Source organism: Drosophila guanche, unplaced genomic scaffold (assembly GCF_900245975.1).
Source record: "Drosophila guanche unplaced genomic scaffold, DGUA_6, whole genome shotgun sequence".
NCBI classification, from domain to species: Eukaryota; Metazoa; Arthropoda; class Insecta; order Diptera; family Drosophilidae; genus Drosophila; species Drosophila guanche.
Genome location: NW_022995744.1, coordinates 11,420,581 through 11,444,155, shown reverse-complemented (window position 1 = coordinate 11,444,155; position 23,575 = coordinate 11,420,581). Strand labels below are relative to the sequence as shown.

Sequence of the window (23,575 nt, the reverse complement as noted above, 5' to 3'; positions counted from 1 at the left end):
ACTAGCAATTAATACGCGTATTTGTTGCTCATTTACACTCACTCGCTATCGCAGTGTGCAAAGGTTTTATAATCGAATTGTATATTGATTAGGAATTATAATGTACTATATCCGTGCTAGAGTGGGGGTATCGTATCAGGTTTTTATGTCACAAATGTACATAGTTCTACTAAGTAGAAGGAAGGTACGTATCAAGAAAAAGGCTTACAATGTAATGGGAATACGAATTGAAATGTCATTAGAAATATAAAAAGAAATGTACACAAATTGCTTGCTACTGGATGGCTACTGGTCGTATACGTAATTTTATCCATTTTATGGTTAATTTTATATATTTGTTAGGTCGAAAATCGAGCTAATATATATTATCTATCTATCTGAAAAATAACTCTCACTTTCATATATCGAATAAATTGGCCACAATAGATCATATCCAGCCCTTTCCCCTTTTGCTAATGAAATTCCAACCAACTGGATGGCCCTGAAACTATGCCAAATGATGTTTTATGTAATTACCCAACACTTGATTGATTTATAGCCGCTGTACTAAACCTAGTTATGCTTAGTAGTTCTCCTCCTTCCCCCCCCACCCCCCCACCAACGCGATTTCAATCGAAATCTAATTCGAAATCTGTTAAACATTGACACAAAGTCACGCCAATTCCGAGTTATAGCCGTTTATTGCAGTTACTCAACTCGTTCCGGGCGCAGAGAAGGCTAACAAAAAAACAGTTAACAAATGTATCTAGCGGATAAAATGCCAGACGAGGCACATAGCCATAGCCACAGAACCTGTTTGAGTGCAAACGCCAAAACGAAATGAAATGAAAAGAATAGCAAAACCAAAACAAAGTGCAAATAAAATAAAGAAAAAATACATTATACAATGTACAAATTGTATAAAAATGCGAACTGCAAGTGGGAGAGACAGAGCGCGAACACAACAATCAAAATGATAGAAAATTAAAAACAAATGAGCGCCGGAGGGCAGGTACACTTCCAGATTTGTGGATCTAAAAATCTACATATGTATGTACATGTACATCTACATATTTTTCTATTATTACAGTTTATGTACGAATTGTACTCTGTCTCTTTGGAAAGGGTATCAACAGATACGCATACCAGTTGAAGCGAAAAGCACAGCAAGCAACAACAGAAACCAAGCGCAAGGTCATTCCCGAGTCTCTGGCATTAGAAGCGGAAGAGAAATAGCAATAGCAATAGCAAACACACACAGTAAAAGGCAATGCGAGAAACACACACAAAATGTGACACACTGAAAGCGAGAACAGCGCTTACAGTTGTAGTTGTAGCTTTGTGTGAGCGAGTGAGTGAGATAGACGGAGAGGCAGCGGTGGCGGCAAGTGCAGGCGTAACGTAAATGTAGAACACTTCCTGAATGACAGGCAGAGGCAGTCGAGAGAGCGAAAACAATTAGCAAAAAGCGAATTTGATTACAGTTACATGACGATGATGAGCCGCAAGGTGTGGCGGGGGGGTTGGGGTTAGGGTTTCGACAATGAGTGTGACGTACTTGAGTACGTTGCCGGTAGCAACGAGCATACGCATTGCCCTCGCCAACCGTTAGAATCGGATCGGCCATATTTTCCAAAAGCTCTCAATTACCGAAGGTCGAACAACGGGGACGGACGGACCCTGGTCGGACTAGACCTCAGTTCCGAGGCGAGCCTCGGCCCAGCTGTAATCCAAAACCCTCTAGGCCGCCCCCCACACTTTCATGATTATGATTCGAATAACGGCAATTACAGATATAGATTACAGATATCTGGCCCTGCACTTGAAGTTTAACTATCCGGCTCTCGCCCTCCCTCTCTGCCCTCTGTTATTTGTACATTGACACGCGCAGTGATTCTCGGGAAGGTCGAGCATCGGTTAAGTTGAGTCAGTTGTGGTTAATAGCATCGGATTTCCTATGGCTGGCATCGCACTGACTCATCTCTGTTCTGGATTAGATGAGTTATAGTTCCGATCCGGAAAGCCTGAATTGTCACGCAGACTTCTCAGATCTATGTAAATCGGAGCTTATTGTCAAGGGCTTCTTTAAGTTACAAACATACCACATTGAATGTCACTTTGGAATGCAGAAAACTGCTGCAGTTAGTCGTGGTGTTTTGTTTAGTTTTGGGGTATAATTTATGAGAATTTATTAAGTTCTCGATTATCAATATTACAAGAGACCACGCTAGGAATGGATCACTCTTCACAAAGTTGCATGAAATTGTGCCGCTTTGGTTTCCATTTTGAGTCATAACGAGGACAGACACCCCCAATGACTCGACATCCTCAGTGTTCTTTTCTGTTTATGCAAATTGCATATCAACACCAATCCTATATGGCACCCTTTACGGCGGTCCGTCGATCCGCTTCCCTGCTGTCCCTGGAGTTGCCCTAAATTGCACATTTAGGTCATGAACCGGAAACGTCTTAATTACATTGAATAAGCGGGAAAAGAGGCTCAAAGTCAATTTAAATGCACCACAAAAGTGAACAAAATGCAAAATGACTAAAGAAAGAAAATCAAAAGTGGCGGAATAAAGAAGAAGCAGAAAAAGAGTGGGCACAGGGAGAGTGAACGCAGACAGTGAGGAGGGGAGGAGTGGAAGAATTGCATACAATACTCGCATATAAAAACTCGAATCGAGAGTTAAATAATTAGGCGGGCCAGCAGAGCAGAACAACAAAAGCAGAATAGCAGAAAGGGCAAAAGGGACAAAGGGGAAAAAAGAGTGGAAGAGACAAAGGAGAGAGAGAGAGAGAGAGCTTTAGCAGACAAAGGGTCTGTGGAGGGGCTGGCTCAATGGGGAAAGGGAATGCAAAAAAGAGATAAAAAACAAATTGGAACGAAATCTGTGCAGACGAAAAGAAGAAGAAGAGCTTCCAGCGCCAAACAACAACAACAGCAGTAAGAAAATAAAATAAAAAAACAACGACGACGACGATGAACCAAGGGATCCGAAGACCTTGAACTTTGGCAAACAACAACACCCATCAGCAGCAGCAGCATGCAGAACAGTTCAAAGAGTAGACGAAGAAACGAAACAGTGCGAAAAACTCCAACTCAAGGAGGGGAAGAACAAGAACAAGGAGAATTGGCAGCAGCAGCCGCGCAGAAGCAACAGCCTTAAATCAAACCCTCGTCTTAGCTGCAGACTTCTCAGAGAGTGAGCGAGCTGCAATATAGGGCAGACAGAAAGAGAGAACAAAGCAGCAGCGGCAGTGGGCAACAGCCGCCAAGGGAGTGAGTGAGAGGATATGTCTGGTTATTAGCAGGATCAGCAAAGACAAAACTGGTTGCGCGCCCTCTCTCTCTATCTCTCTGTCTCTGTTAGTCTCCTGTGCAAGCAAGTGCCATTGACCTACAAGCAAATGTCGTTGGCTTCTTGTGTATCGCATCGCAGAGAGCGAGCGCCGCCAACAAGGAGAAGGAGAAGGAGAAGGCGAAGAAGATGGAGGGGTTGGGAAGAGAGCAGCAGCAGCGTCCCAAGACCGAGACCTTGATATTGTCAACGACATGAGCAGCAACAACAATTTAAAAATACAATATCAGGAAAGGAAACGGGGCGGGCGGGAGAACGAAGGTGGGTGGAAGCGCCGAAGCAGAGGAAGAGAGAATGCGACGGCGTCACGCTTCGGACATGGGGGGGCGCTATTTATACCTTTTTCGATTGCGCCTTTTGTGTGATCTGCCTTTCGTGCGCGCCCAGAAACGTCGACAGATTCTGGCCTACCCCGGTACCCCTTCTTCCCTGCCACTGAGCAACCCGCCACCCATACAACTCTGCCCAACTCCCGATGCGAATGCAAACGCGAACTCGCGCGGCTGTACTCCACTCCCCATCTGCATGGCATGGCATGGCATGGGCCCTCGGCTCGACTCCGCTCTGGCCACCAATGGAATGATGGGCCCGCGCCTGGGCCTCAAGTGCAGTGCCCTTGACTTAGGTCAATAACACGATTGTTCCTGTTGTTCTTTTCCCTTTTGGGGTTGGGGTCTTATCGGATCGGGAGCGCTATCGGAAGCGGAATGATGAATAACTTGCCTAAGGCCGAAGGAGGGTCCTGAAACTAACGAACTTATTTGGTTACTTAGTCAGAAATTATTCAGTCCTCTCCAGTTATTTGCCTGTAGCCCTCAACTTCTGCCCACAATCGATTACCCCCATAGAGAGAGCGAGCACACACTCATGAGTGTCATCCGGACAGGACAGGGCAAACAGGACCTTGTTAACCCAAACGAATTCCAAAAACAGTCCGCCCACGCCTCACCCCCTCAAGGCCGCTGCAGCGCACTTCGGCATGCCATTGCCACTTGACAGTGACCTTACAACAGTTGAACGGTACGGCAGGCGCCTGCCACCACCCATTGGCCATCATGGAGCTCCCTTTTCACAGTTGCTGCTGCTGTTGCTGTTGCAGCTGCATAACCTTTGCCTTGCATTAGAAGGCGACTCGACGCTCATGAACCTGACATTGAACGTGAATGTGCGCTGGCTGGCAATGAACATTTCTTCCACGATACCGAACTAGAGCATGAGGGAGAAGGAAAGCAGAGGCAGAGGGTGGCTGGCTAAAAACTACTTTAACCCCCCAATAGGTAATAGTGGGGCAAACATTTTTGATGGCTTTCCTACTTTGTAGAGCTACATGTACTCGATGCTTGTGTGTGCATTGGGTTGGGTTGAGTTCATTTTGGTTCGGTTAGGACAAGGGTTTGGTTTTGGGGTCTTGGTGGCTTGCATATCGGAGGTCAGGTCAGGGCCAAAGCACTTGACATTTCTCATAAATATTCAAGTGTAAAATAGTTTCACTGACGCCTAACCTACCCTCCCCCTACCCCTGTGTGTCCCTCTCTATATGGGTTAGTGTGTCCGGCAAAAGTTTCATACGCATTTCTTATAAACAACATTGGATCGTTGACAAAGGTGCCCGCGGGACACTTTCATGTCATTGACCCACAGCTGGGGGACAGCACGCATATCATTTGTATTATTTGTATGAATTGGGAAGCCGATCTTTGATTGTGGATTCAGATGTAATTATTGTGTATTGATTTCATACATACAATCCTAGGGTAATTATCGGTTCCATGGTTTATTTATCCAAGACCGCATTCCATTAGTTTATGTGGATATCTGATGGCTTTCTGCTCAAGTACTAAATTTTAGAATGGTCTCAAAAGTTTCCCTTATAGCTTCTAATCTGCTCTGTTTTACCCAAAATTCATTTGAAATTGGCACATGGCCATGTGTTTACCCATCAGTTATCATGTTCACTCAATTTGCCAATAATTTCCCATGGTAAAGGCTCCCTTTTTCTTGCCCCACAAACATCCAATCACTGTCCATTAATGCTACTTAATTGTTGGCTGTTGAAGGGTTCGTTTGGATGCTTAAATCATTATCGATGTGATCTATAGTTTATCAATATGTTTGTGCAATTTCATCATTATGAAGAGAACTTGGCAGACAACGACAATTTTGTTGTTGCCTCCACAAACTTTCTCTCAAGGTCGCTGATAACGAATGAGGGTGAAATATAGGAGGCAGAAAAAGCGATAGAAAAGAAAATAAGGCTTTAGCTCTGACTGTTTGATACCCTCTAATCAGGTTTCTACTTTGGAATTGTATTTCATTGAATATTATTCATTGATTGTAGATTCAAACATATGCATACGAGATGGAGATAAATTTATTCTGATCAGTTCTGGAGGGATTGCACCCAAGATACCCTTCAGCCCATCAGCATTACTGAGTATAATCAAATTACGTTGCCTGCTCTTTCACTTACAGCTTACTTTCTCTCTCTCTCTCTGTCCTTCTTCACGTATTTACACATGTCTCTCTCTCTCTCTCTCTCTCTGGTTGACAGGCAGGCTGCTGTGTTGGGTCTTCTGTCTCTCCTTCTGCTGCTGCTGCTGCAGCAATTGACAAGTTCTTGTTCATGGTCAGGGTTATGCTGTGGGCTGTGGGTGTTGTGTGGATTGTGTGGACTGCAAGATGGCAATGAAATGTGCATGCGTTGACAGTTGCAACAACAAGAACACCACGCAGCAGTCAGGCTGTGTTTGGGGCGCGTGTGCCGGGGATTGTATAATGGTACGCACAAGGCCAAGGATAAAGGCAGACACACAGACGACCACTATCCTGTGCCCGTGTGTGTGTGTGTGTGTGTGTGTGTGTGTGTTTTGTGTGCGATAAGAAAGAGTCAATGTCAACTTATAATTGCCATTTTGCTTCAATTACCAACACTGGCTGTTGGCTGTCAACATTGATTTTTCATTTCCCTCTCTCTTTCACCCACTAAGCTGTTTCTGGCCTCCTCTTCTGGGTTCTATTCTCGTATCTTTAGTGTGCGGTTTCCTTTTTATTTTGGTGGGCGGCCAAGTAACCCAATTTTCACTTTCATTGTTCCTCTATGCCCTTTGATATTCACTTTCTTTTGTTCAGAGAGCTGTGGAATTGCTGTGGCTACAGAGATACGATCGAGGGAGAAGACGCAAAGAGAACTGTTCTCCCATGGCAGAACTCTGCATTCTTTATAGCTAGAGATGCTCGTCCAAATAAGGATCTTTTTTGTTAGCTATCTATCGTTTGCTTTCACTCCATTGGCGAAATTATCTTTGCCAAAGCCTTGGCTCACTTCCGTGCCTTGAGTAAAGTTTGTTCCCTGGCACTTTGCCCACTGTGCTGCCAGAGTTGCCACCCCGTTACTGTTCCCCGTCTCTCAATCAACCAACCATCAATTCCGCTTTGACGTAGTGCCATATTGACCTCACCCACCATACGAATACTCTCCATATATTGCCTCCCATATATTCATTTATAGATTTCCGTCTGGCTCTTCTTTTCGGCGACATTGAAAATATATATTTGTATGCCCGAGTGTGTGGAGAGGCAAATTGAATGAATTCCCCCGATAATATATCGGTTGCACAGTTTCCGCATTACGTTTATAAAGGAACCTTGGGGGCTCGGTAGATCTCATGTGAGCGGAAGAGAGACGAAAGGCTTTGCGGAAGCTCCCAACTGTGTACAGGTGCGCTGCACGAATGCGAATACAAATCGAAACAGAATTATTGAAATTGCGTTCAACGAATTCACTTGGGAATGCCTTGGGAATGTATGTAGATACAAATTCGAATACAAATCAAAAAAATATTGCCCGAATTTTGAGCCACACATTTTTTGGGCATCTATTGGATGAAATCCTTGGCAATTGACTGATTGATTATATTTATTTGCCCTTAAAATGTATAAATAATTTTATTTTAAATATAATCTACAACTATTTTGCATTTTCGGGCGCCCTTAAAGCAATTATTAAACGAGTACTTTGTAGTATAGAAAACACAGATGCAAGCACACGTAAAGAATACAAAATATATTAATAAAAGTAGATATAGGCAGGGCGGAGAGAGGGCTAGGGAGAGAGGCTAACCTTGCCCGAGGTCTTGTATAAGCGACTAAATGGGGGGACCTACGTAATGTGTGTCACTTGCTTCACACACATACACACAATTTCATAGAGAGAGGAAGAGAGTGAGTGAGGGAGAGAGCGGCGGGCGAAAAAGTAAAATGAAAATAAATTGTGATGGTCAAGGTCGTTGGCATGTGCGCTTTGCGCAATAACAAAACACAGGCACAAGGCAAAAGCAGATAGGGAGAGGCACACAGATAGAGAGAGAGAGAGAGAGAGAGAAAGAGATACAGACAGCAAAAGAAATGGCAAGATATTCTGCAAAATAAACAGATACAAAAACCCTTAAAGGAGACACTACAGAATGTCTACAAATCGGAGACCCCCCAAAAAAATTGACCCACATTTAAAGTATAATTAATCTCACTATCTCTCTCTCTCTCTCTTTCGTTACAGGTATGTACAATATGGTCGGGGAGAGGGACTTGTTGTGTGAGATGTGTCAGAGATCCAATTAACTGTAAGTCACCAACGGACGTTGGTTAATGCCACTCAGAGTCAATTAACGAGGCAATTAAGCTGAGGTTTACCTTTACCGTTACGCAGTTATGTATACCGCACTTGCCACCCACAGCAATTAAACTTAAAGCTCGGCCTTAGGCAAGGACACACGCGACATGCAACGTCCTTCGCCTGATGTGTTTCCTCTTCCGCATTGGAGATGAAAAGCTGTTGGTTGGGAAGGTTACTTCCGATCAAGGGCAGGGCAGTCCAATGTCGGATCCTTGAGGAAGGGCCTTCTGCTGCACTCCTGAAACAGCTGTACATCGCAGTGGTTGCATCTGTTGCGCTTCCGCCACACACACTGTAGGCGGCAACTTGTAGCTTCCACAAAAAGCTCTCCCTATGAAATCTCTCTCTCCCAATAATGCACTCTCTCTACTCTTTGCTTCCTTTGGGCACAGCTTTTTGACTATTGCAATAGTTGCAATTACTTGCAAGCTTTTTCTCTAGCTGCAGCTTTTAGTTTCTGCTGCAACCAGCCCGAAGAATAGTGCAAACTGCATTTGGCATTGCTTTTTCTAATGCAACTTGGAAAACTGTTTGGCGAAGCTTTACCATTTTCACCAGCGTTGCATTTGCTGCACTTTTAGTGCTTATGCAACCTGATGCCAGATGGCGACACTTGCCTTGAGCCTCCTCCGAATGATTATCCGATTCTTTTGCAACGTTCTAAGATTGTAAAACGATTTACGAAACCTTGTTTATTTTATGCAAATTTAAACGATTATTAATATTATCCCACCACCCGCTGAATCTGTAATTTTCTATGTTATACTCCCCCTTATCCTGTTCTTCTTTGCCATTGAAACTTTTACAAGCCCACCGTAATGATCCCAAAAACAAACACAAAAAAAAAGACTTTCAGGGGCTGAAACGACCTTAACCTTGAGGCAAGTATAACCATTAATTTTGGATGTTTATTTGCCGTCGTCTCCTACTTTTTGTTGGGGAATTTAATTAAGCGTTTCCACCAAACAAACCGAAAGAAAAAAAAACAGAAAAATATTTGAAATATTTCTCATGAACTTTTTGTTTCTTGCGGGGCTATAATGTTTCCTTACAGCCATTAGGTTTGGTTTTCCTATTGCGGCATGGGCCCAAAGGGGCTCTGTTGATTGCTTTCCCCCCCACACACCTCCCACAATAGAGAGTGGGAAAGAGAGAGGCACATAAATTTCGCACATAACCTCACACGCATTAGCACTTTGTCAATGTGCCAGGGCAGCCTGTTGTCCTTGTCCCACGCATTCTCTTCTATGGTCCCTGTTCCATCCATCTCTCTCTTTTCTTTTATTCTGTGTGTGTGTGCGTTTTGTCGCCTTTTCCTTTCGCCGCCCTGTGTGCCATGTGTCGAATTTCGTTGTTGGCCTTGACTTTTAGTAACCTTTTCTGTTCGGTTAATTCTAGTGTTATTAATGGAGCAATTCACCGAAATTGCTGCGCGGCCTGCCAGCCAGCTCGCCCGCCACTCTCTCTCTCTCTCACTCACACACTCTCTGGAGCGCTGTCTCTGTCTTTCATTGTTGATTTCCCGTTTTTTATGGGTTAATTGAATTTGTTTCTGGTCGGCTCTTGACAAGTCTTAAAGTTGCGCAAGTGTTTAAGGAAGAGAGTACAGAATTATGATAGATGATGAAAGAAAAACACTCCCGACTGTCAGGATGTACACATTTTTAGGTCTGCCCACGTGAGTAAAGTTTTTCCTGTAATGCTACTTCCCATGACCACGTTATACACTCTTCCTACTTGTGGCACACAAATTTAGCTCTGCGTAAATCCGAAAACCAAATTCATGGTCAATGTGTCAAACCCCCCCTCAATATCAGTCAAAGAAGCGCTGCATAATCGGCTTGCTAGGCCTGACAGGGGGTGGCTACGCCCACACACCCATTCCCACCCACACTCTCTCTCACCCAACCCCTGTTCTGCCACAATTCCAGCCCTGTTGTGCTAGGCCTAGGCAAAGCATCCTCTCTCATACTCTCTCTTTCTTTTAAGCTCTCCGTCTCTGGGCTAGAGCTAAAAATAAACCCATACCGCTCCACTCCCCTCCCCAGCCATCGTCCTGCCTGTCCTTTTCTTGTAGTTTTGTTGTTGCCTACTTTCTGGCGTTCGCTCTTTCTCTCCCACGCACTTTTTTCGTCCCTTTCCGATGTTCAACTTGGAATTATAATAAATTTTTGTTGCTTTCTATATGTTTCAGCAAAATTGTCCTTTCTTTTTGGGAAAATGGAAAAGTTTTTTGGTGGAAGAGATGATGATGAGGGGTTGCTGTATGATTATTGATTCATACCTGCGGAGGTTTTTAAGTAGGCGGTTCACCGAGTTTCCTGATATATGCGAGACCTCCAGGGGATACAGCCAATTGTTCTCCCTCTTGCAAATAGATTTTATACTTCCAGGAAGCTGCACAGAAAATACCTTTACTGTCCCTATCCTTATGGTCTGTACATGACTTTTTGATATGCTTTTGCTGCTTTTATTATCACTGTTTTATGCGTGACCTATTGACCTATCTGTTACGACGAGCTTTCTGCGGCCTACTTCCCTTTGTGGTCCGCCACGCACAGCATCACCTGTTTTGTCCGCCCTAAAAAATCTACCCCAAAATGTCACCTACTTTTCCTCTCGCTTCCTCCCTGTTGGCTGTCTTCCAGGACAATACACACTTCGCATTCCGCATATGTTTTAGCATATTAAAAACCTTCTTCCATCAGCAAACCCATCTGCCATCCCCCCCTGCCAATGTCCTGGTGCCTTCCAAGTGTTTAGCAACCTTTTAGGGGTATTGGTGTTTGTTAGGCGTTGCGTTTGTTTTGCGCCTCCGATTCGATGCCTCCACACACGCACACATGACATGTCTCCCTCCCACCACTCCAAAACGAGAGCAAAGGAATGCCCCAAAATGAAGGAAATGTTGAACAAAACGCCAATCCATCTTACCGCGTGTGTGGGTGTATATTTACGGACTGCCTCAATACTTCCTCGAAAGCTTTTCCGCATAATTTTCCTCGCTTCCTATTATTACTTGCGACTCATTACTTGCCCACTAAAAACAGCAACAAATGTCGCACGCGCTACTCAAATCGACCAATAATAAAGAAGAACTGCTGATTAAATATGCGCGTACGTACTTGCATACACCTAATGCCGTGGCAGTGGGGCTGGGCTCATTAGATATATACAGACAATAAACCAAAATATGTACACACAAAAACATATCCACATACAGCTGTGGTCAAGTCAAGATTCTTATTACTGAATGTGATACTTTCGTATTACCCGATTGTCCCCAGACGATTCGATATCCGAATGTTTCCAATATTCACAGATAATAATGAAGGTAGCTAATAATGTCCTAGTGTCTACAAGCTAAAAGAAATTCAAGCTGCATCTTCAATGTGTTTCTTTTTTCTGCGCGCCTGCTATTCTGTTGACCGCAACTGTGACACGTAAATACGTAGAAAGAAAAGAAACGAAACGAAAGCTAAGTCGAAGCGAAGCAGCATTCCCGAGCGAACGAAGCAACCGCAGTCGGCGTCGCAGTCACTGGTGCTGGCCGAGCGAGAAAATAGGTGAACGACCGTCGATAATGCGCGACCTTCAAAATAATCTGGGCCAAGTGCTGTCCCAGTGTGCGTTTGTGTGCGGGGTCTCTGGGTCTATGGGTCTCCTCTCTGTGTATTGTGTTGTATGTGTGTGAAAGCACGCACTCTCTCCCACCCGTACTCCCACTCTCCCTACAGAAGGTGACAGGCAGCCCAACCCAACCCAACATTCCAAGTGAGAGTGTGGCGTGGCGCTCTCTCTCTCTCTCTGCCTGCGCTTGGCTTCTCGCTTTGTTGTCTGCTGATTGGGGAATACAGATGATATTTACGGATTATATTATACGAGTATTATATTAAATTATTTTTATGCTGCTGCTTCCTATCACAACTATTTATAATGTGATAGAATTTCCTATTCAAAATGCAAAAACATTTTGAGGGAATTGCCGTTTTTCTGAAGAAGTTCATTCATGGAAAAGTCAAAAGCCACAAAATATTCAGAAAAATCTTTGGTTTTCAATATTTCATAAATTAACTTCAAAGTTCATTTTAGTTTCGTAATATTTCTCATTGAGTTTCGTTTTTATTTCTTCAAGACTCATCTTCGTATGAAATAAAATGAAACTCTTAAGCAAATTTCCTAGAGAACCCTCCAGCAGTTTCTCTCTTCTCAGATTTCTCTGTTTATAGCTTTCAAAAAGCTTACAATTCTCAAAAGGACCCCACCAAAGAGAGAGAGAGAGAGAGAGAGCTTTTCCCTCCTGCTTGAAGGGCCAAAGTCGTTGCACTCCATTCAGGACAATGACACGGCACACATACAGGCTCCAAGTACGCACACACACACACACACACACAGTACAACAAATGCACTCACACACAAACAAAGTGGCCAAGTACCGCTAGTTGGCCATTTTGTCAAGACTTTTCAATTGCATTCACTTTCATCATATTTTTAGGCACTAATTAAGAAGAAAAATAAACAACAAAAATTGGTTGTTGGCTTACATTTGGTTCTTCCAATTTCCATGCTGCAGTGAGTGAATGGTTAGGGGGTTGGGTGGCTAAAAGCTGCTCGGGAGGCGAGCACAGTTCATGTCCTTGGTCGATTTTACCCCCAGAGTTGAATAGACATTGAAGGTTATGTGTGCGCTCTGCTCTCCGGATTTGTGTCAGCAAATAAATAGCGTTTTATGTGCGGGCTGGATTTGGGGGGGATCCACCGTTTGGACTCGTGGAAATTAATAAATTACAAACGGTTGTTAACGTCCCATGAAAAGAGTTCTGTGCTGCATCCAGTTTGGACTTGAACATCTACTAATTTGTATCTCAAAGTAGATAGAACTTATACATACAGTTTCCACAAATTAGAATTATCAACATAAACTTTACTGCAATCTGTCAGCTCTCGCAAAGAGCCCTCAACGGTGTTGGAGCCTAATCGAATCAACAGAGAATTGCTTGTGGGTTAAGTGCTTTTTATTTTCACACCGTTTGGCGCCTAACACGTTTATTGGAGCACCACAGCCGCGAGAGTGGTGGGGCCCAACCCACACCCAGAACCAGAATCGGAGTGCAGCTCGGACGACTGACCCTGAACCCGTACAACGACACAGAAACTCTTGCCTGCCACTCGCGATGCTGGCTGGCGATTGTGCAACATGCGGCGCGCAAGCTTGGCAGCAGCCAAATTGAGGGCAGACCCAGAGGCAGCAGCAGCAGCAGTGCCCAGAGTGGGAGGAGATAACCCAGGCGCACCCGTTCCCCTGCCACTCACCGTTTGTGCGGGGAGTTGCAGCAATGAAAAGTTCAAATGCGTTCGCTGACATTTTTGCCACAGAGCAGAGCTCAATGTCGGTTGACAAGAGCAGGGAGGAGGAGGAGCAGTAGGTGCTGGTGGCAGAACAATACCAATGTAGCTCAAGGATCCCCCCCTGAGTGTATACTCGATGCAGAAACCACAGACGTAGACTTACCTAACCGAAACATTGACTTTTGTGTGCTGCCTCCTGGTTGCCTGCGTGGTTTCTGCAGCTGTTGGGGTGCTTATGTTGCCACTGGACTTAATAGAGACATTCTAGCTCGACATTGCTGCCATAATGGCTACAGTTGCACTTAATTGCAGTGTTAATACGATTCCTATGGATTTTTCTAGCTGCTGCACATAGTACCAACCCAGCGATGTTTCTCCTCTGGCTGTTTTTCCTTTGGCTGTTGCCTTTTCTCACGACTCTCGTTTTTGGCTGTCATCTCTCGATTCGTCAGAGCGCGCGGCGCGGCCTTGAATAATATTCCTCTGTCATTGGCATTTTTACAGTTCATTTAACTCTCGCTCTCGCAGCGGCAGGACAACGTCAAAGCTTCTGCTTCGGCTTCTGTGTGTGTACTGCTGCTCTGTTGCCAACCGGACCGAGTCCCCACCCCTTCGAGGCCAAGAGGCAATCACACGTTCAAAAGAGCTTTGCTTTGGGTTTATTTTAGAACCTGATAGTTTCCCATTTGGCTAAATGTTTGGCCTCAAACCTAAGCGAACACACAAGGCATTTTGTCTGGAGCCATGGCAGAGACGACAGTCATTTGGGATGGAGTTAAGGCTGATTGCCTGAGAGGAATCTAAGTAGAGTATCGCCAACTGATGTGATTTTTATGGAAATTTCATTAGATATTGATTGGAGAGCTCTTTAACCTCTCTACCTTTGCACATAGAAATGTAACGTGTACATTAATCTAAATTTAGGGATAAATAAAATAAAGACTAGACTGTAAACTACAATTGGATGCAAGCTAGCAGAAAAATTTCGATTTAATTATATTATTTTAAAATTGAAAATAGTACAAACATAAATAAAACTCCGATATTTTCCTCAATTACTGTTCGCAATAATTCGCAACTCCCTTCACTTTCCATCGCCAAACAAGCAGCGAAAAACGGTTTCAAATCAACGCGCCATCATCGTGCTATCCCTATCCCTCTCTTGCCCACAGTATCAGATGAAAGCTCTGCTCAACTGCTTGCAAGCAGTGCCCGACCATTACAGCTTTTGCCAAGCAGTTTGCCGTTTGGCAGTCCACATGACGGCCAAACCGGCGCTCTGCAGCAACAACAGCAAACACTGAGGGGGGAAAGCAGAGCAGCAGCGCAGAGCAGCTGATAGAAAATGTGTTGCTGCTGCTGTGGTTGCTGTGTGCTTGTTGTTGTAGCGGTTTGTTCTGCCTCTGCCTCGCCTCTGCATTCGGCTTTGGCCGCTTGGCGCTTTGGCGCCTGTTGTTTTGCTTATTATTCTGCGTTCTCCACTCGCTGCGCGTGTTCGTTGCCTTTCCAAGAGACTCTGCTTTGGCGCTCAAACAAAATATCAACATCATTTTGGTGTAAAAGTACGAAATTGAATCAAAAGTAACTTTCCTTGAGGATTCCTCAAAAAACCCAGTGTCATAAGGAGAGCCAGCGAGCGAGTGGGATATATAGAGAGAGAGAGAGAGAGAAAAGTCTTGAAATCTTGTAAATAAGCGGTGCATAATGGTTCAACAAATTGTGGCATCCATCAGATGAAAATGCATAAAGACCTGTCCAAAAATAAAACACGCAAAAAATTCTCCAACATCTTGTGATATTTCCTGTGCACAATCGAAAGAACAAAACAAACAAGAACTAAACCTAAACCTATTGAAATTAGTGGAATCTTACGGGTATCTGATACAATATATAGAGACTATAATACTAGTTAGCTAAACAATTCTCACAAAAGGTGCCATACTAAGGGAGAGAGAAAGAGAGAGAGAGAGAGAGAGAGAGATACATAGACCATTGCCTTTACTCGTACAAATTAGAGGAAACGTGTGAAACCAATTTATAGATCAATCAAGCAGTCAATCAAATTCCAAATTCAATTTAAACGTAATTAGTAAATCCCGAATCCCAGTCGGTTCAATTATCCTCGACAAATCCCCACTCTACGTCAAACGGTAGCCATGACGGTGGGCAGTCGGGAGGATCTCTTCGCTCAGGCCAAGCATATCGATGATACGGAACGTCTGATTGGACGTGTTCTAGCTGGTGAGTGATTCACCCAATAAACCATTGGGTATACAGTACATACACATACACATACTTAGTATTTGAAGATCGAGCAAAATGGGCAATGCAAATTCAGTGTGTCCATCGATTTGAGTGGAGGGTTCATGGTTCAGTCGATTGTTTATGTACATTGTGTTTATTCTTGTTTAGGAGCTTATTAAATATCTATTAAACCCTCCATGACAATATAGTAAGCCTCTGTAGGTATGGTACATCCTATCCAATTTGGATTCCCATTGCTGGTATCGCAACTGAAATCCTCTTCCCACCATTCCATTTGCACTTGCCCTGTTTTCGGCCCACCTACGCTCTCGTCGGGTTTTATCTTTGGACGAAAACACCAACGAAATTCACTTTCTATCTTTCTATCGGGTTGGCTCCTCCATGTATTAAATATTTTTGGCACTTCCTCGGCGGTCGTTGAACCCATTAACCTAAATTGTTCCTTTTGTGCAAAAACAAAGAGCCAACTCAACAAGCTATTAAGAAAGAGAGAGAGAGATAGGAAGAGGGAGGGAGCCTACGTCATGGCCACAGATATTTGTGTTTACTGGGCTTTGTATGTAATATTTATGTATCCTTAATTATTCATGGCAAAATGCATGGAGAGCAGCGTTCAGGAGCTTGGGAACTTAGTCCAGCGGTTCTGTATGTAGAAATTATGATTAATTTTTGCAGCATAATCAAATTATTTATAAATGACAAACCAAATGCGTGTATGAGAGCGACAGAGACACGGAGCAGAGCAGAGGCAGAGGCAGAGGCAGGAGCTTCGAAAGAATCCCAAAGTACTGTCTAAACCTGGCAGCAGTTGCTTTGCTTTCGATTCTCTAGTTAATCCAACACCAATGCCAGTGGAGCCAAACGGCAGCTGCTTCGTTTAGCCAGTACTCAGGCGAGAGAGCGAGCGCCAATAAAGAGCAAAGCCGAACGCGAAGCGAAGCGAAACTAAACGAACGCAACGAGCAAACGAAAGTAAAAGCACAAACGACAACCGAACGAAGCCACTACGACGACGATATCAGCAAATGCTTCTGCTGTAAAATCTAGGCCAGGGACGCTGCGGTCGTTGAACTTGGCGAATGTACGGGACCCAAAGCAGCGGCTGTAGGCGAACATTTGAAAAGGAGAGGGGCAGAAGGAGACGTGGAGAGAGCGCGTGGAGAGGAATTTCGCTTTCAATTGATAGAATTAATAGATCTAGGAATTAACAGTTAACTGCTTGGGAATTGCTTGGGTTGCGGCTTGTTGGTTGTAACTGTTGCATCAATCGACTGGTTCTGTTCTCCGCCTATGGACACACACTCGGATAATCACACACACGTGCCGTGCCATGTATTTAGGGCATTTGTTGACATTTTGTGGCATTTATTTTGCTGTCTCTCTGAGATTTATGGCCTGACGATATTGTGTGTACATAGTTTATTTTTTGCACTCGGCTCATTTTTTGTTGTTCTGTTGGATAAATGGGTGCCGTTTTGTTAGAAATACAAGGCACACAAACACAGACACGTAAATTGTTAACATAACTTATGCTCAGCCAGATGAAATGCACCAAAAAAAATAGCCAATATTAATTGAAATAAACTAAATAAAACGCATTTAAGCATCAACAATGTAAAATTAATAATTGCAATTCCAATTAATAATGCAAATTAATGGATCTAATTTCTTAATAAATTTACTGCCTAGCCAACAATTTATTCGATAAGATCTGGTTGAATATGAATGTTCGGTGATAACTAGATAACATTTTTTCGTATTTTTCTAGGATATTTCAGATGTGTTTTTGGCATTATGATTATTTCCTAATGGTAGAATGCTCTTTCCTGCATTTTAAAATAATTATGGTACTCACATTTCTGATACATTGCGGGCTTCCGCATTTCAAAATCTTCAGTCGTAGTCCTAAATTATTATTATTATTTGTGTAATTTCTACGGAAATGTCTAGCGTGCTTAATCATTTTATTTTATTTTATTTTTTTGCATATAAACATTTTATTTAGTTTCAAGTTTTGTCAAAACTCTTTGAGTGCGCCGATTAGATAAGGGGAAGCCAACAGTCGACGGCAGTATGAAAGACCCCAATAAGCAGCGTAGTTGATACGCCCCCCTCTTCCACCACCACTTCCTTCCCGACTACCATTTGAACTGCTTGAAACTGCCGAAAAGTTGCAAGAGAGTGAGAGAGAGAGTGAGAGAGAGAGTGGGGGAAATGGCGTTACTTAACCCGATCTACTCGTATATGGATTCTGCTTTAACCCCTGACCTGGCCACAATTAGTGGTGAAGCCCAGAACTAAGCTTTTCCACCCACCCCCAGGCACCAGCCTCACACTTCCATACTCTCCATTTCTCTCTCTTTGATTGCTCTCTCTCTCTCTCTCTCTCTGCCACGCTTATCGCTAATCACTCTCTCTGTCTTTCACCTCCCTCCCTCGTGTGGGTTCTAGGCATATTGTGGCTTTGGCCTTGGAATCGCTGTGGCGTTCATTGACCTGCCAGCTCGGGTTTGTTTTTTCATTGCTGCTCTCGTATCTGTAACTCTGTCTGCGTGTGTGTGTGTGTGTGTGTGTGTGCGCATTTGATTGTGTGTTTTTTTCTATTATCGCGATAGTCGTCGATGTGCGGAGCGATATAATGCCAGCCAGCCGCCACATATGACCTAATAAAAGTTGTGTGCTGTTTTGCTTGCTGCCTCTGCCAACATTTGCGTACACTGGAATGGCGGCAGGAGGATGTAGGGGAACGGAGATTGGGAGCTTAGTCAAGGGGCTGCTGCTCTTGTGAATCAGCCACCAACCATATCCCACCAGATATTCCCTTGCCTTCACTGCACTTTCAATAGGAAAACCCATTTGTCTGTCAACTGCAGCGCAGACACTGCCACATTTGCTGCTGACAGGATGAGCGAGAGCGACTCCCTCCCATGTTACTCATTCGCACTGTTGTCGCCACAGAGAGAGAGAGAGAGAGAGAGCGAGCGAAACTGCAGTTTCCTATGGCAAATGCATCATCATTCGCTTTTTGTTCTCTTCGGTTTTGGGTTTTGGGCCAATGTACGACCTTCAGTATGGCCCGGACACTGGCGTCCAATGGAGAGGGGTTCCCCTAGCATTCGCTGCCCCAGCATCGGACCTCGTTTCACCTTGAGGCGCGCTCCTGTCAGAGCACAGATGGACTGGGAGGGGGGCTGGCTTCTGCACTGTGTGGCATGCCCCTGAATCACAATTTGCTTAACCGCCAGACCAGATTGTGAGTGGTTGGCTCTAAGTTCCTGGCCTGGCGAGGGAAAACGAAGGCCAACATGGTTGGGGACATGGATTTAACAATCGAATTTATTGAAGATCGAAGATCTTGAATGCAAATATCAGGGAAATCCGTTCATTTATATGTACTATCTATGTATATTCTCCTTCTATATTGAATTTCAATTACTGATTTGCTTTAATTTTCCTTTCAGGTAAGTCAATTTGCAATCGATCATCAATCACGTCTGTAATATCTTCGATCCCTGCATGTAAGTCAAAGTCAATTAGTTCTGCAGCAGCCCCCCAACCGACTCTCAATAGATCGTTGAATGTCATTAAAGGTTTTTCACCTGCACCAGAGCAGTGCATTTGCAGCCTTGCCACAGCTAAAAACTAAGTCAAATAACTCATAAAAATAAATGTATGTGTGTGTGTGTGTGTGTGTGTGTGTGATATCTCTTCACAGATATCTAACAGGCAAAACGAAACTTGCCGAGCGCCGAGTGGGTCCCACACGATTTGCATATTCCAATTGCAATTGTGCAGTCAGCGAGAGAGCGAAGAGCTCAGAGCATCATTTTGTTTAATGTCATTTTTGTTTATTATTCGTTTGATATTGGCATACCGTTTAGGGTACAAAGCCAGAAGGGTTACTCTGATTTGATTTCTGTCTGCCGAAACTAATTCGAATAGGAATATTTACAAACCCAAAAGCTCTCTCTTCAAAGTGCATAAATATAACTAAAATATGAATTACCCATTTGTTGAGCTGAATCACAAGTACATATCTAACAGTCGTAATCGTCAACTAAAGTGTGCGCTTCCATATGCATTTGTTAAGCGAAACTGAACTCGGGCGAGAGTTGAATGCACGGGCAGCATTGTAAAGCAATAACCTCGATCTAAATTTACACATAGATACAAGCCACACACACACACACACACACACACTTTGCACATGCACCACCAGCTGCAGCTTAAATTTTGTCATAGTTTTGTCTGTGTGGCTGAACTTGCACTCAATTTGTGTGGTGCTAGACACAGACACACAGACGCACACACAACGTAGCGTGCAGCATGGGGCAAAGCTTTATTGGCGTCGAAGAGCTTTCGGATTGACTATGACGAACGAACGGAAATGACAGTGTTTGCCAGAGAGAGATAGCGAGCGCGAACTATCCCTCTCGCTTTATCTCTGGCAAACTACAAAATTTTAATTTGCGTTATAGGAACAAAGGGAAATAGTACTTAAGTTTACCCTAAAATGCAGCATGTAGTTCGAGTTGCGATCAATTTTTATAGACAATATTCTTTAGCTCTAGAGAGCTTAAAAAAGTATCGAAAATAATCAAAAGCAATAGAAAGAGAGAAGTAATTCCTTGAGCAAGCGCCACTCCAACGCTGATAAAGTTCAAGGAGAACTCATTAACCACCACCAAAACCATTCAATTTTATTACCTTTTTTTCCAAACACCTATGACAATCAGCTAAATGCAATTTCGTCAATTCCCAATATATTCAAAAAACTTCTTGTTTGAATACAGAAAACACACCCACTGGCACGCTGCCACGCCGCCACGCTGCCACACTACCGCCCACCGTCTCGCAGTGACTCGCAGAGCGTTGCTTTGAATAGAATCTCTGAACAGTAGGGGCACACACAGCCACACAGCCACACTGCCACACCAGCCATACAGACATGCAGCTACGTGCATACTCGTGTATGTATAATTTTTTTAGAGGTTATTCCGAAGCGGGTCAATTCAGGCCATTCGCCCTGCCAGCCAGCCAGCGACAATGTCTCACAAATGAGCTTGTGGATCAGCGGGGAGCGTTGATGGGGTGGCGTTCGGGCGCAGGCAACCTTGCAGTGCATATTCATAGAGCGAAGAGCCGAGTGCTATCTCTCAGTGTGTGTGTGTGTGTGTGTAGAGCGCCAACTGCACGTGACCTCGTTGCATGTGGCGACCGACCGTTTGCTGTCTCTTTCTCACCCATATTTCTATCGTCTATTCTTGTCTCTTTCTTGCATTGGCTTGAATTTTATGCACATTTTTTCGCTGCCACCGCTACTGCTACTGCTGCGGCTGCCTAGCCTAGCGCACAAATTGAAGTCGACAAACGTTCATGAACTCAATTTCGGTTTTCCTTCGAAAAACTGCAATGACGTCAAAGAGCAACTGTAAATTGTTATGGGAGAGCTTTTGTGGCCAGTTCCATAGTTTGCCGTCTGCGCTTTGATTAAGAATATGAATAATATTTGGTTGAAAGCATATTAAACAATTCAATGAAACAATTTTGAATTTAACGAACGGTTGGTGGTGGCGCCCTCTATCAAATGCGGACGGAAGCTCTTTGCCGGGACGTTACTTCTGCTCGCCGCTTGGGGGCGCGCCTACTATAAGCTGTCATGCCTGCCAGCTTTTGGCCGATTGAGATTCGATAATTCTATGATAATTTGATAAATATTTATCCGTTTCAATGCGCGCGAGATTTGAATTGGTATCTTTGTGGGCTAGTTGTGGGACACGAGTACCTGTGTCTTGCTGTTTAAATTTTAAATCTGCTTTCTAGATATTGGTATCTTTGAATTGTGAACAATTGTCACCTCAAACAGAATGCATAAGGGGAAAAAATGAACGTGTGAGAGGCAGAGCGTGATAGATGCGTCGGTGGGTCAGTGCTGGTTCCAATTGCAATGCTTCAGTGCATATTCTTCTTGTAACAAATGCAATTCTAAAGTCCTTAACTAAATCTTTCGCCGTTGATGGCATCATTAAAGTGTTTTCCGTATCTAATGTTTGAATGTGGATACAGACTGGGATCATTGATGATCTATCCCAGAAAGATCTATAGCCGGATTCCTAGAGTTCTGCCAGCGGATATATTCCCATTTCACATTCTTCACTTTCCTATTCAACTGCGCATTCGGTGCGGATAGATCTGTGGCTAATCTCAAATTCAAATTGCTAGTCGATCGAACCCTTTTAGATGGATTTATTTCCTCTTTTTGGTCAGGGGCGGCAGAGAACTTTATGCGCATTGCAAATTCTGTTTCGGTTGGGCCCTTACACTTAAGTGATTCCCAATGCGGGAGATCGCATCGCTCTACCTTTACTCTCTCTCTTTCTCTCTCTCTCTTGCTCACTCCCTACCACTCTTTTTCCCTCTCCGATCCCAACGCTTTGGCAGCTTTTCTCCTTTGGCTTCTTTCAAGGTTGTTCGGACATTGACATTTTCATTATTTGGAGTGTGTTTTTTTTTTGGCAAAATAAACGTTTGGTTTTTGGTTGTGCTGGTTTTTGCTCTTCGCTTTTTGTTCTTTTTTGGTGCGTGTTCTTCTTGTTCTGCCTCTACCCTCTACCCCCCTCCTCTTTTCTTTGTATTTTTTTAAAGTTTTTTTGTTAATGTTGCCCGCATAAAATTCGAAGTTGATCCAAAGTTGTTTCCATATACCCTCCATTCTTTTTTTTGTGCTTGTGGTTTGTATCCGTCCGTCTTTCATTTCTCTTTCGTTGTTGGGGAGAGCTCCTCCAAAATGGCGTCGCACTTGGTGCCGCGTGCCACGTAACTCCCCTCAATTTTCTAGGGCACTCTGTCTGCCAGGCCACCTTTATGCCTTCCGCCTTTATCTAAGCGGCATGTGGGGGGGTATTTGAGCATTTCCAACACGTTCTAGCGTAGCCCTTGACTTTGAAATCGAGTTGGGGTTTGGTTCGAGGGTTCTTGGGCTGTGGCTGGGTTTGCTTTCGATTCGGGTTGGGTTAGGCCTAGGTAACAGGCACATTTCAGTCATGTGTGCGTGTGCGTAGACTTCCTCCTTCTTTGTGCCGAAGTTCAAGTTCGTTTTACGCATTTTAATCATTTAAATTTTGGTTTGTTCGGCGCCCCTGAGGCAATTGTAATTGACACTTGCGTATGCCACACCAGACAGCAGCCCGAGGGGGGACTTTGCCTGGCAACTGAGCCATGACTTGGCCAAAAGCGCGCACACAGAGAGACAGGCACTAAAACGTTAAACAAAAAGTTACTTGAACTCGCCTAATTACGCGAATTACGATTGTCTATGACTATGCGGAATATTCTCATAATTTTTAATAGGCTTTTTGTGCCATTTGGAACCACACTTCTGCCCAGATGACATCACCCTCATCACCTTCTCTTGGCCATCAGCTCAACAATTTAGGCTCCTCTTTAATCACATTAATCATTAAAAAAAGCTCACGCACAAATCATTTACCAGAACCTAAACACAGGCACCACTAGAACCGACAAAGTCTGAGCTAAAAAAGTCTAAACGAGATATTTCTGACAGCTATTATTCTGGTTGGATCAATCTCCAGCTGAGTGTGGGAGAAAGATCGTCGGTGGCCTTGGGATATTCCAAAAAATCAGGACTTTGTGTGTCTATTTGGAAACCAAAAGATTCTTATCAAATACCAAAAGATTCCCCTCAAACAATGATTTAGCAGATCCTTATTGACAAACAAAACTGTATACGAAAATCTAGTATTTATTTTTATACCGATTCCCCTTCCTCCTTCGAACCCGTCATGACTATACAAAAAACAAAAAAATAAACAAAAATAAACATTTCCTCTGAAAAGGGGATGCGATGCCCATTAACCCATTTCACTTGACCAAAAACCGCAGACGGGGGGCCCAAATAAAGAAAGCAGGCCATGGCCAGGGCCAACGC

The 23,575-nt window shown here is 43.8% G+C and overlaps 1 protein-coding gene across 3 annotated transcripts in view; it reads left to right on the top strand.

Annotated features, from left to right (window-relative positions):
- Positions 1–23,575, top strand: part of LOC117580278 (ecdysone-induced protein 75B) — a 98,797-nt gene that overhangs the window by 5,697 nt on the left and 69,525 nt on the right. Inside the window, exon 1 of one of the 3 annotated variants that reach the window (XM_034266736.1) lies at positions 15,504–15,603. The exons of the other annotated variants lie outside the window; for them this stretch is intronic. Coding sequence (XP_034122627.1) covers positions 15,519–15,603 — 85 coding nt within the window. The 5' untranslated portion in view covers positions 15,504–15,518. Of the gene's footprint in view, positions 1–15,503; positions 15,604–23,575 lie in introns of those variants that run through there. 3 annotated transcript variants of the gene reach the window in all.